Genomic DNA, 13,679 nt, shown 5'->3' with positions numbered 1-13,679 from the left:
AATTAAACCGTAGTGCTTGTGCGCTGGCATGCATTAGTAATGAAATAGTCTTAATCCATGCTAAGGAGTGTCTTCCATTAGAGAATGAGCAGCGTGTCTGCAGAGTTCCAGCTAACTGACACTTTAGTCAACCATACACACACACACACGAGGAGCTACTTCTTTGCTGTCGGGCTATTTGTGAAATAACATCATAAAATTTGCATAAAGTTATCGGCTGATCAAATTAACACCCTAAGCAATTTGCTTTTTGTTATTGTTGTTAAAGTCAACATGAAGTAGGGATCTACCAAATCAGTGTGGCAACGAATGTACTGCACATTACTGCCATCTACAGGACTGGATGTGTTAGCTAAACATTTTTTTTTTTTTGCCTTGGAGGAGGTCTGCGATCTACTCAATGACTTTTATCTGCTCAAAATATTCTTGAATTATTTGCTTCCCTTTTTATTATCTCCACTCCAGAACCAGCGGGAGCAGAACTACACTGTTTTGAAAACACGCTCCAATATGATGACAGTGGACGGGCTTAAACCGGGTACCACCTACGTGTTCAGGGTCAGGGCTCGAACCGACGGTGGATATGGGAGCTACGGTGGAGAAATTGAACTGGAAACCAGCCATGAAGGTATAGATTTTCAATTTAACGCAACCTAGCTATCATCTCAGATCCAGGAACATAATTGGAATATAATAATGATAATTGAGAGTCTTGTGTCTGAATTCTAAGAGCTGCTGGGCAAGGAGGACAAAGCTGCAAACATTGCGGCTCGATTCTATCTCTGTGGGGGTGATTTGTCCCTACTGGAGTTTAAAAATCAATACGGCGGATGGTTATTAAATAGCTCACTTTTCATTGAAATGGCTTCTTCAGTTCTCCTGTCATTGAAGTATACAAAAAGATTTATTAGATTAAAACATGTGGCGTTGGTTAGCTACGAAATATCAAGCTAGTTTTTCTTAAAATAAATAGGTTTTCAAAAATGCTTCTAATCGCATGCTGGTTTTGGAACTCCCTTTTCCTAAATATACACAGGAAAAATATATTCTCAATGTCAGGTTTTCATTGATAAATATTCACAAAAAAATGTATACATTAACACATGTAGGTTTCAAATAGTTTTAGTTATTTAATCCTTCAACGAAAGGGTACAGATTTCTTCCTGCCTAATTTTCTGCTTTGTCAGCCGTCATTTACATGTATCGTCCCTTTATCACGGTCAAACGATTTTCTTGCAATAGAAGGCCCTATAATCTGCTCCTCAAAGTGCACATTGATTCTCAGATGACTTCATAAATCTCTTCATGTAAAGCAGTGTGGCTATAGATCAGGCGGCATACAGTGGAAACACATTAGCCTACTAATCATTGAATAATCAATAAATATGCTTTAAAGTAGGCTATGCTAAAAGTGACGTCATTTATCCCGTGTTTCCTGAATTTGAGAAATTTCCTAGAATTTAGAAATATAGGGATATTTTTTCTTAAATGTCATTGCAGATATGAAATACTAATTTTGATATTTCCCCCCAAAAATATGTTTCATACATTCCAACCTAGATGTGGATTAAAATTTAAGGGGGCTTAATACAAGTACTTGTGGTACGTTTACCATGTTGGAAAAACTTCTAGTGTCGTATTATATCAGGCACGTGTTCCTAATATTGTGCCCAATGCCGTTCACTGTCAATCAATTTTAATAACAAATTTGTTGTTGATTACGAGAGACTTAATGCGCCAGATTGCTAACTTGAGGGAATTAATTCACCGACAGATGCTTTCATGCATTGATGCGCTCGTGCTTAGCTGAGCCAGATGAACTGGATATTTGTTTTGATTAATTGCTCGATCGAAAAAAGAAAAATCAATGGGTGCGGAAAGTTCTGTCCGGTAGTCTTGTTATATGCAACATTGGACAGCGCCAGCCCGAGTGGGAATTCACATCTTCTCTCAGCGCCTCGCAAGTGCTTTTCATCAGGAACATTGCTTACTATTCCATCGAGCTCCCTCGCTCCCTGGCTCGCTTTTATCTCAACGCTGCTGTCTTTTTATATTTATCTATTTGCGCTTGCTCCCGCTGCTTTTATTAAATCTGCCACGCTCCCTCTGTCCACTCCCCACAGACGTCTTTGCTATCGGAGACCCCAACCAGACCACCATCCTGGCCATATCTGTCGCAGGTGGCGTCGTTCTCCTCATCTTCTTGGTGACGTGCTTCGTGGTTAGCGGAAGGTGAGGACAACCGTGTACTTGATGCTGTCTGATAACAAGGACGTAATAACTACAGTAGCCCCTTTGGTCTTTTTTATGTTTAATACCGAGGGATTACGCTACTGCTGGGCGCATCCAACTTTTGACATTTAAGTCCAACTAAAAGCCGTGTTAGTCTTTCTGTGAAGACCACAGAGGCGCCTCCTTTCAAGGTTAATACCGGAAGGCCACACAGGGGACGGAGAAAAGAAGTTGAATAATACAATGCAGAGTTGAGAAGATGAAAGCAACTGAATTAGGCTCTTGGGGGAGGACTGAAGGAAAAAGGGGAGACATGTGAGCAAAGGAGGACAAAAGGTTGTTTCGTTTGATCATTTACAAAAGAAAATTAGCAAAAAGTCGGTGCTACAACATTATTACAGAGACAAGCAAACTCGGTCAAGACTAGCAATGACTGAACTTCAAACCTTATTTTTTTTGTCTCCAACTGATTGAAATAGCCAACAAGGCCTTTTTGGGGAAAAAAGAAAATATATATATATATACGTATATTAAAAAAAAAAAAAAAAAAGCCGTGTTTGTACTCGTATTTGTATTCCATCTTGTATTTGACCAACAGATAAACACCAGGCCAAGGAAAACAGCACCAAAAGGATTTATAAACATTCATAAGAAGAGCAAATAGATTTTTCGTCTCTTACACTCGACAACAACATGGAAAATATGTTCACACAGTGGCCACATTAACTTTACTTAATAGCTTGCACATTGTGTACGTGATTTTGCGTCCTGCTATTTTTTTATTTATTTATCATACTCATTATAATCTCTCAAGGGGAAAATTCAATTTACACTCTGCTGTATATTTTGTGCTTCACACTACACATAGAACCAAATCACACACAGACAGGCAGTGAACGAGGCCAAAGGCAAAAGGGGGGCGGGGGTGCCTTGCTCAAGGGTAATCTCAACAATCTAAACCTTTATCAGTACCGACTAGATTAACAACAGGTTGAGATCAACACGCACCTATGCACCGGCACACACACGGACACACACTAATGAACACACACTAAAAACATTAGTATTGATTGAGGTGATTGTTGATCAGGCGGAGCATGTAATCAGGCCAAGACTCACACACTCATTCCACAGATAAAAAGCACATTTTTTTTTTTTTTTTATTCTCGAAAAAGGAATTATGAGCCGTAAAACATGTTGTTAAATGCAGCACGTTTCGTACACACGTGACGTGACACGCACCCTCATACTAATAAGCTCTCACAGGCCGGGAGGTGTTAAGTGAGTTTTACAGGAAGGTCGATGTGCTGACATCAATTTGAGGTCGCTGTCGCTGTCTCCCTGCATCTCCCCCCCTATTTAGACGCAGCGAGGAGGAAGCGGTGTTGATTACCGCTCTCGATTAAATAGCATCTGTGCGGCTGTCAAAAGTTGTGCGCCGTTGTGTATTAGGTGAGACTTTGAGTTGTGTGTTTTATGTCGGGGCGAAGATCAAAGCTGCGTCGGGAAGCCGAGAGCAGCGGCAGAAGAGCTCAGCTGCCATAGAGGGAAAGGAATTGGTGCTGAACAATTTTGGAAAAAATTATTTAATTGCGATTTCATGTGATCTTTTTTTTCTTTCTAGGTCCTCTTTTCCAATCATTTGCATTTTTTCTTCCTCATTGGAACTTCTCCAAGAATAGGAATACCGTATTTTCCGGACTATAAGGCGCACCAGACTATAAAGCGCACCTTCAATGAATGGCCCATTTTAAAACTTTGTCCATATATAAGGTGCACCGGACTATAAGGCGCACCATTAATGCAATCACAATCATAATAACTTGAAATAGTGAAAACAATAACAATATATCAATAATGTTAATAATGTTTTATTGTTGTTATAGTTGTATGAATAAGAAGGGTGATATTGGTGTTTGTGACTGCAGTAAACAGGCATCATGTCAGATTTTTAATCCAAATCACATCATTCTCCATTTTATCTTTTTTATTTCAACTTCAGACGCAACAAATTACTTTATAATCACAAAATAATGATCCATTGTCTTTTTGATTCATGATTCATATTCTTCAGCGGGCCACTTATGATTGATTTTATGACACAATGCTTCGGGCCAGTTTAAATTTAGAATTTGGTCCATATATAAGGCGCACTGGACTATAAGGCGCACTGTCGGATTTTGAGAAAATTTGAGGTTTTTAGGTGCGCCTTATAGTCTGGAAAATACGGTAGCTACATCGCTTTGCTATTAGGCTATTGTTACACCATGGGGGGAAACATGAGAAAGTGTGGAAAGCACCTCAGATGTCACGTGGCTCTGACAAATCACACCAGTTACGCTTGTATGGGTGCCATTACTGCTCTGCAAGCGCAGGCATGGAAGTGTGTGTTTGTGTGCGAACTTGCCACTTCTGGTCTTCATGGGGGGACTTTGGCAGGCTGGCAGGTGTGAATGGTGGAAGGCGAGCGAACGACTAGCATAACCATGAATTCAGCAGATGGCCTTTCACTCAATGTGTGCTCAGACTACTGATACTAAAAAGCTGTGGCAAGAGTCTAAGTACTTTTTTTTTTTTTTTTTTTTTTACTTTCCAACACTAGGGATTCGAAAATATATAATAAAAAGTCAAATAAAGACACAATATGGCTGTAGGGACATATGTCCTTTACATCTCTAGGATAATTTTGGCACATTATGCCAATATACGTTAGCTCCACAGCATCTGTTACGCCGCCAAAGGTTAGTCTTAAAATTTTAATGACACAAAAGAAGAGGAGTTGATATGCCATGGGAAAAAAAAGCCAAAAGATAAAAAAGACATGTATTGTGTTTGGAATTCAAAGACATTCAGATTTTTTCGGATAATGACTAGTCATTGCCGAGGATGTTTTGTGACTTGGATGTCAACAAAAGAGAAATACTAGAATTATTCTTACAAGCAAATATAGTGGAAATAGAAATGTGAGTGTTGATTTGGCATTCAAGGCATTGTCTGCATGAGACTAAAAAAAACAAAAAAACAGGGAAGTCTATTGTGTGCTGTGGATATGGGATGTGATGATATTAGAATGATGTTATTAGAAACATTTGGATGTTTTGCTTGGGTGCGAGCGAGCGAGCGAGCGAGCGAGCGCTTTCAATTCAACTGGAGGGTGTAGCCCGACATCTTTTGTGTGTGGAAGCTTGTTGCAAGATCTTTCAGGCTTTATGCAAATGAGCATATGTTGCGTTGGGATTCCTCAAACATCCCATAAAAAAAGGAATCGTATTTTATACGTTGTTCCAATTTGAAAGTCTATTGAGATGTATTTATTAGGTATTTTACAATCATGACCTCATTAAGGAAGTGACATCATTACTGATCTACATACGGATCTATTTACATATATAAAAATACACTTGACTTGATGACACACGATTCATCTGCCTTTTCTCTCTTTCTCCCGTGACCATAAAAACCTTGCTGTTTCCCGCATTCCCGCCCCTTTCTTCTTCCCCATTTCCATTCTCCTTAATGAGAAGGAGCTAATTGAAATGTTTCCAAACAGGGCGCTAATGAAACAAACAGATTTATTAGTCATAACTCTTCCACTAATCATTTCCCCGTCTTGATAATTAGCCAGCGCTGAGTAAATCTTTTTACAGTGGTGTGGTCAGAGATTGTTGGCACCAACGGACAAAATGGAGATTGGGTCGGAAAGGACTTTATGTTAGAGCACTCACTGCTTTTTTTTTTTTTTTTTTCCTGTGTGTGTGTTAATTTGAACTCTGCCGTTAAATTGATTATTGTGGTATCTAGGCAGAAAATGTGTTTGGTCAGTCAGGTGGTGTGCCCAGCCACATTTTTACCGTGAAATAACAAGATGGTAAATTGAATCCATCAATTTCATTCTCAGTAATTAGTTTTAATTTAATGGCTTGATACGAAATGGAATCGGCGGCAGTAATCACCACGAGGAATGAAAACAGCGGCCTATAGGTAGTAAGGTGAGGTGGTGCGGGAAACAGGATAGATGTCATGCCGCGGGGCCGGGCGGACCGAGGCGGGGGAGGGGGGGGTGACTAACGACGTAATGATTTCATTTTTCTTGTCATTCTGATTAGCAGAGGGAAAATAATGTGGCGAGACAGGAAATAAAAGTGAAAAGGAGACGGGAGCAGAGCAATGTGAAAGACATCCGAGCCCTCCTGACTCTCCCTTGTTTCAGCTCGCATCAATCTGGCCAAGCTAGCAGCCTGACGCTAATCCTATAAAATGCGGCCAGTCATATAAAACAAAGGAGGTGATGTGACACGCTGCTGAACTACAAACACTTTATTAGCTGCCTGCCAGTGTCGCATGCTAATATCCGTCCAAGGTTATTCACTAACATGAAGCCACACACGATGTATTTTCAAATTTATAGATGGATAGAAAAAGTCTACACACCCTTGTTCAATAAATTTAAAAAAATGCGCCATCATTAACGGAAGTTACAATCTGTACAGCTCCATTTTTTTTTTTTTGAGATCGGAAGTTGGGATTTATGAACAACCAGTGTTGGTTGACATAAAAATTTCAAATTTCTGCTTGTCAGGAAAAGCCTACCAGAACATCTGAACTTTATTTTTGAATTAATCAAGGTGTAGGCTGACTCCTCCTATTTAACAGGATGTTTTTTTCTGAAGTCACATTCTTAGTTATTCCCACTCTATCTTAGAATTTTCCTTAACTTCAGGATTGATTTATTTTTGTCCAAAAACAACCTCCTGCTTCTAATAGTTGTTCGCATTCCGGCCACGTTGCTGCGGCACAAGCTCTGCCTCACCCTCTGTCTTTCTTTCCACATCCCTTATGTCACCCGCTTGCTTTTCTTTTCCCCTTACGGCTGACCCCCCCCCCCTCGACTCTCCCCACCCCCCTTTGTGATTGCTTGTTAGTTGGTATGCAGGCATGGAACCCCATTGTGCTTTCTTGCCTGTCAGCACTCCTTCGCATCCACTCCCTTACTTTCTTTCTTTCCTTCCTTCCCATCCCCTTTAGTCCACTCTTTCTATCAAAAACAGCCCAACCCCAGAAGAGCAGAGGAAAGGGCCAGAGTGAATAAATGGATGGATGCCTGGGGAAGAAAGCTTTGATATATGATGTATTGGACAAGGGAATGTTTTCACTAAAGGACAGAATTAGGAAATAAAATAATACCCCGAGAGAGATAAAGGCCGTAAAAGTGCGAATGACAGGGCGAGCGGGCGAGAGGAGAAGTGGGGAGGGGCCACGGCAATAATATTATGAGGATGGAGTTCTGCGAGGGAAGCTTGCTTGCAGAATGACAAATGGGTCTCAAGTGACAGAGTATTATATTAAAAAGTACATTGATATGCAAATGTAGCGTGTATAGTGTTAGAGGACAGGGATAGCCTGTTGTCATCGCTGAAGTAGAACAGAAAGAAAGGTGAGAGCTCAGCCGGGATGGCAAAAGTCTGTTCGCGTGTGTAATTGCGTCACTATGACACCAACAATCTGTGAAAGCGACAAACTTCGTGACTAACTATCGTGCATTTTGGTGTGCGTGTCTTGTGGCCTTGAAAATGTGACGACCTTGCACAAATGACATGCAAAAGCTGATGACTTTGTGTTTGTGGCTCGCACGCTTGGACCTTCAGGCGATTGTCACAAACTAGTCAAAACAAAGTGACTAAATTGAAGAGACGCGCGTGAATAAGGATTTAAGTGGAATCGGGATTCGAGCTGACGTTTTTGAAAATATGTAGGTCAGGAAAAGCTGCGCGTGTGTGTGTGTGTACTAGGAGGCTTCACTACCTTTCATACCAAAAAAGTGAAGATGCACTAACTTACTCATTATCGTCAACCAGGAGCTTGTTTGGTTCATAAAATTGCTTAAAGACACAAAACTGAGTTTGGATTTCACGACAAATTCTCTGCTTCAAACTTACAGCTTTCCCGTCAGGTTATGAACGAACAGTGTGTTGCGCCCAAATATGGAAGACTGGGAAACAAAAGGGGAAGCCGTGTCAGGTTTCACGCCATGTTTCAGAGTGTAGCGCTAATGATTCATGACACTTTTAACTGGAGAGGAGAAATGAGTCTCTCTGTAATTACTATGGAAATGTGTTCATTTCCCATCAGAGTCACACACACACACTCATTCACATCTGTAACCATGCACAGCGCACACACACACACACTTATTAAATATGGAGCAACATAGTGGTGCTTTTGGTTTCATAGAACACGCATGTCCATGTGGATGGGGGGGTAGGGGTTGGTGGACCCATGGGAGAATCACAGAAGTGTGACTCAGTGTCCCCCCCCGGTCCCCATATGTTGGTTCGAAACACATGCCCCAAAGCTTGTGCGTTTCAAGAGGTAGTAATGATCGACTTATGGTGATGGACTTGCTTTTGCCCAGCTGATAACAAGGTGACACCCCCCCACCCTTCCCTAACTGCCCCCAAATACAAGTCTCGACTGGATTATAATGTGTGTGTGTATTCGCCAACCGTGCATACATGCAGTCAGCTGTGTAAAACTCAAACATGCATTAAACACCAAATGGCTGAGATTTAACGAGCAGCACCCGAACCCGCCTCTTCTGCAATTTTGCATATTTTATGCACGGGAGTCAATTGCATTTTTTTTTTATTGTTCAAACCCCTTGTTGAAAGAGATCTATTGAAAAATATATTGTGAAAATTCTAACTGTGGCTTAAAAGCGAAGCGTGGAGAGTCACTGTAGCTGAATAAACATGTGCTGTCTATGAATGTGTAAAATAGTACAAAGTGTATAATAAAGCTGGAGAGGACATGGCAATCCACCTCTTCCCAAAAAATATGAGCGTACAATTTTAATGGTGCAAGTTGGTACATATGCAAGATTCAATCACCAGGTGTGTGTTCGGCTTTTTGTTGGCAATTGTCCAGTTCACTCGTGTTCATCCGCATATGTCATTTGCGGCGGGCCTTAGGGAAGTATAGGCAAGCAAATTATAATTCAATTCCACCAACCATCAGACAAACGAGGCCATGCTGTGTTTAAATCATTTTTAGTTCATCATTAAGTGGAATTGCTTTTTTATTTTATGGGGTTGGGCTTGAAATATTTGCGCTGAATCTAAAAGAGCAGCGAGTCTCACGTGTTTATGGCTGATGGGGGCTGTTAAACCCGTTTCTGGATAATGCTCAACATGGTGGGAAAATACACAACACACTCATGCGTCGGCATCATCCCACTGCAAGGTCGGCGTAACACAATCAGTTAAACACTTCCTCGCAGCTGGACGACAGGCTGGTTGATCAATTGATCAATATTTTGGTCGTTGCACAGAGACCACACCGCAGGGTGTGCGCACCGACGAGTAGGGGGTCGGATTGGGGGCCAGGACGTGTGTGTCAGCGTGGGAGCGTGACCCCATAGTAAATCTGGAGGCGGTCATGGCCAGAGGGGTTGCAGAGCGTTAATGTGGTGGATGTGCAACATCTGTGACTCACAAATGCTCGATATTTAGCAAAGCGCAATCTTGACAGGAAGAATGGGAGGAAATAAAATCAAGGTTTTCAGGATTTTAAGGCTAGTCTTTTTAAATTCATGTCATTGAATATATATTTTCAAAAATATGGATCGGTTATTTTAAAATATTCAGTACGTTTTGAATATCGGTTGTGAATTTTATTTTATTTTATTCTCCACTCTGAGTTGTACTCTAATGGAGAAAGTGTGCATACGGGTTTGAGTGTGTGTGTGTGTGTGTGTGTGTGTGTTTCATACAGCAGGATGCTCACCCAGCTGGGCGTTTGTTTTGCAGGCACTGTGGATACATCAAAGCTAAGCAAGACCCCGATGAAGAGAAGATGCAATTCCAGCATGGCCGAGGTAAAATTACATAAACCCAGTGCATGTGTGTGTGTGTGTTTGTTTAGGGGGTTAGTAAAAACATGTTTCGCCCTGCTACTACTTTGCATATCAGCATGGATACTAATGTCGTGTATTTGATTAAAACAAATTGGCTCAAATTTCAATTTAGTTTCCTCGTGTAAGCATTGCGCAGTAAACAGTAAAGTTGACATTTATGTTGGCATAAACAGTTTTTGCGCAAATGTTTTCGTGTAGGAGGAGTCTCCTTATGTGTTCCCGTTAAACCGACGTGTCATTTTATCACCACACCTAACAAAGTAGTTAGTGTATGTGTCTAATTACATAACCATTTTAACACCATCTGAGCGGCGTACTCACATTTCACCACCGACAGTCTTACAGCGGGGATAGCAAACGCGCCATTTTTTATTAAAGCCCATAAAGCCAATATGCTAATCCTCCTGTAACATTTATGAGATGTGGAAGAACAATTGATGTTTGCTCACTATTTTCTATTCTTCCTCATTTGCATGTGCGCAGTTAAGCTTCCCGGCAGTCGGACGTACATCCATCCTCACACCTATGAAGACCCCAACCAGGCTGTCAGAGACTTCGCCAAAGAGATCGATGCCATCAATATTCGCATCGAGAGAGTTATTGGAGCCGGTACATTCGCATATTGAAAATATTATTCATGTTTCGTGTCATCTTGGGTATTATTGTTTATCAGCGTGAAAATGTTCCAGACACAAAACATAGTTTTACACAAACTATGTAATTTCATCTAATGAAAGTCAGCTAGCTGATGCTAACATATAATGTGAAACACCATTGGCGGCTAACGCAAATTAGCATTGAGGTTATAATGTTTGCAAACCTTCAAACAACAGTGCAAAGTCAATATTTTGTGTGTGTTTGTAGGCGAGTTTGGCGAAGTGTGCAGCGGGCGCTTGCGTGTGCAAGGAAAACGTGAGATCTACGTGGCCATCAAGAGTCTGAAGGCGGGCTACTCAGATAAACAGAGGCGGGACTTCTTGTCAGAGGCCTCCATCATGGGACAATTTGACCATCCGAACATCATCAGGCTGGAGGGAGTGGTCACGAAATGTGAGTCACGCTTCTATGACATACACACTACAATGGAACCTCAGCTCACAATTAAGCTCACAATTATGGCAATTACATTTTTTTTCCCTATGCATTTCATGTCAAGGAAATCATAATGTAACCGCGGCTCTTTCTGGCATGTGTGACCTGGCCACTAGGTGGCACTATAATCGACGCTTGCAGATACAAAGAAAGAAGAGTTTCACAATTACTACTGTAAATGATTCAGGAAATTGAAATAAAATATGAATCATTTTTCACAGAGGATAAAGAAAATAGGATGGTGATTAGCGAGGACGCGCAAATGATTTTCATGCAGTGCGAGAAAAAAACAGCCTTCCGCATGTCGCTCTACAATTTAAAGCAATATCTGTCCAAAATATGTATTCCTAAACTGACGCTCCACCCCTGTACCACACAGCTAGTGTAAACAAGAGCTGACCCTCGTTCTGCTCAAGCTCCATTACCATGGTTACGCCTTCATGACGCATGGCAACTGTGACTGTGCACGCCCTGCGCGATTGTGTTGGAGCCATTGTGCATGTGTGCGTAGGTGAACGACACAGGCCAGGTTCAACAACAGAGCTGATTGGTTATCTGTGGCGCCCACTCCAGCAATCACTCTCTCTATTTCCATCTATCTTCTTGTCTCGTATGTCCATCTCACGCTGCGGCTTTCTCCCTCAGTGTTGGTCTTATCTTCTCATTTAGTCTCCCCTCTCTCATTCAGCCTATCTTTCTATCTTCATCTCTCACTCACTACATTTTCACCAGCAGATGACATGCCCTGATGTGGTTCTAATGAAAGCAGAAACCGATAACACTCGAGCTGTTGCTGTGCAGGCCACCCTGTCTCTGTCAAATAGTAGCAGGCTTTTATACAAAAAGTGGGACCTTGAAAGTTGAAAGCAATCCGTCCCGCAAACGGAACTGACCTCTCATTTAGTTCAGTCCATTTTTTACTGTCTTACGGAGTGGAACTGTTGCCGTCATAAAAATTGGCGGCAAGTAATACTTTTTAGCCATCACTCCCAATTAAATTTTATTATAAAACTGAGATATAAAATGAAAAAGAATATATATATTCTTTTATATATATATATATATATATATATATATATATATATATATATATATATATATATATAAATATATATATATATAAATATATATAAATATATATAAATATATATATATATAAATATATATAAATATATATATATATATATATAAGAAAATATTATTTAATTATATATAGAGAGAGAAATTTGAAGTTCAAAGTCAAAGTCAAAGTCAGCTTTATTGTCAATCTCTTCACATGCCAAGACACACAAAGAAACCGAAATTACGTTTCCACTATCCAACGGTGGAAACGTAATTTTATTATATTTATACGATACATACTAGAAATTAGCATACACGTTACGCTAACTATAAACCTTCGAACAACTGCTACTTAAACACATTTAGAGCATTACCACACAGAGCATACAACAGTACTACTCAGTATTAACACGCTTGAAAATCCGAAATCTAGTGGGAGTTCCTTGCAACCACACTTCACTTGCAAGGGGTAAGAAAGAAGCGGATTGGTGCGTGTGCGTGCGTGTGCATCTCCGTGTGTACATTTAATTGCTTTCACTTTTTGACTTTTAAAATTGGTTAATCCAGTTCCCCCGCCGTCACGGCACATTGAGAGGGTGATAGAGCTCTCCCGAAACAAATGGCGCTAGCAGGACGTCATTTCACAGGTCACAGCCTAAGGTGTGCATGCGTGGCCCGGCTAGGTTGTTGATGGCCCGGTTCAGATGGGTCAATAATTCCTTCAGGCTTTTCTTTCTGCCACCAGCTGGTCCCTTTACACCATCCTCAGTATGTAATCAGCCGGGCTGACCCGGCGTGCGCTGGGCTCAGATGGGTTCAAGAAGGTTGGGCTGCTAACGAGACTTCAATGGAAGGGAAGGAGATATTGCGGTTTTGGGGGAAACTTGAAGGATTTCAAAATTGTGGTGTAAATGCAACACCATTTTTTTTTCTATTTGAATTATTTATTAACCAATTAAAGTATGAACACAAGAAAGTGAATATGTCGGCAAAAAACTCAGATCTTGCATTATTAAAATTCGCAGTAGTATCTCGGCAAAAGTTTAACCATATGAACATAATTTCCTCAAAAGCCTCCTTGGCAATTGACATTTTCCAATTTACTAGTTTGTAAATACTTCAAATATGGGATTCATTTACACCAACAATAGCCCAGCAATTAACAAAAATCCCCTTTGTCTAAATGTTCTAAAGCAATCCGTTATTGTTCTCGCTGACACAAAAAAATTGCCTTCTTTTAGTATTTCTTGTAATTGTGAGTCTTATTTTGTGTGGCGCTGGTGCTGAAGTGCATTTTGGCTACAATCTTTTCAATTCCAGCGTTTGTCATCCTTTATGCTCGTTCTGTCAGCTTACAAGCTCGTAAGCCTTCAGTTCCTGC

General features: G+C 40.7%; 1 protein-coding gene across 3 annotated transcripts in view; it reads left to right on the top strand.

Annotated features, from left to right (window-relative positions):
• The window catches only part of epha4b (eph receptor A4b), a 57,022-nt gene that overhangs the window by 33,762 nt on the left and 9,581 nt on the right, over positions 1–13,679 (top strand). For all 3 annotated transcript variants that reach the window (XM_037277041.1, XM_037277043.1, XM_037277042.1), the window contains 5 exons: positions 466–628; positions 2,124–2,232; positions 10,038–10,105; positions 10,628–10,753; positions 11,009–11,194. In XM_037277041.1, the coding sequence (XP_037132936.1) occupies positions 466–628; positions 2,124–2,232; positions 10,038–10,105; positions 10,628–10,753; positions 11,009–11,194 (652 nt within the window). The remainder of the gene's footprint in view (positions 1–465; positions 629–2,123; positions 2,233–10,037; positions 10,106–10,627; positions 10,754–11,008; positions 11,195–13,679) is intronic.

Source organism: Syngnathus acus, chromosome 17 (assembly GCF_901709675.1).
Source record: "Syngnathus acus chromosome 17, fSynAcu1.2, whole genome shotgun sequence".
NCBI classification, from domain to species: Eukaryota; Metazoa; Chordata; class Actinopteri; order Syngnathiformes; family Syngnathidae; genus Syngnathus; species Syngnathus acus.
Note: the sequence above shows the minus strand (reverse complement) of the source record. Positions and strands in the feature narration are given on the sequence as shown.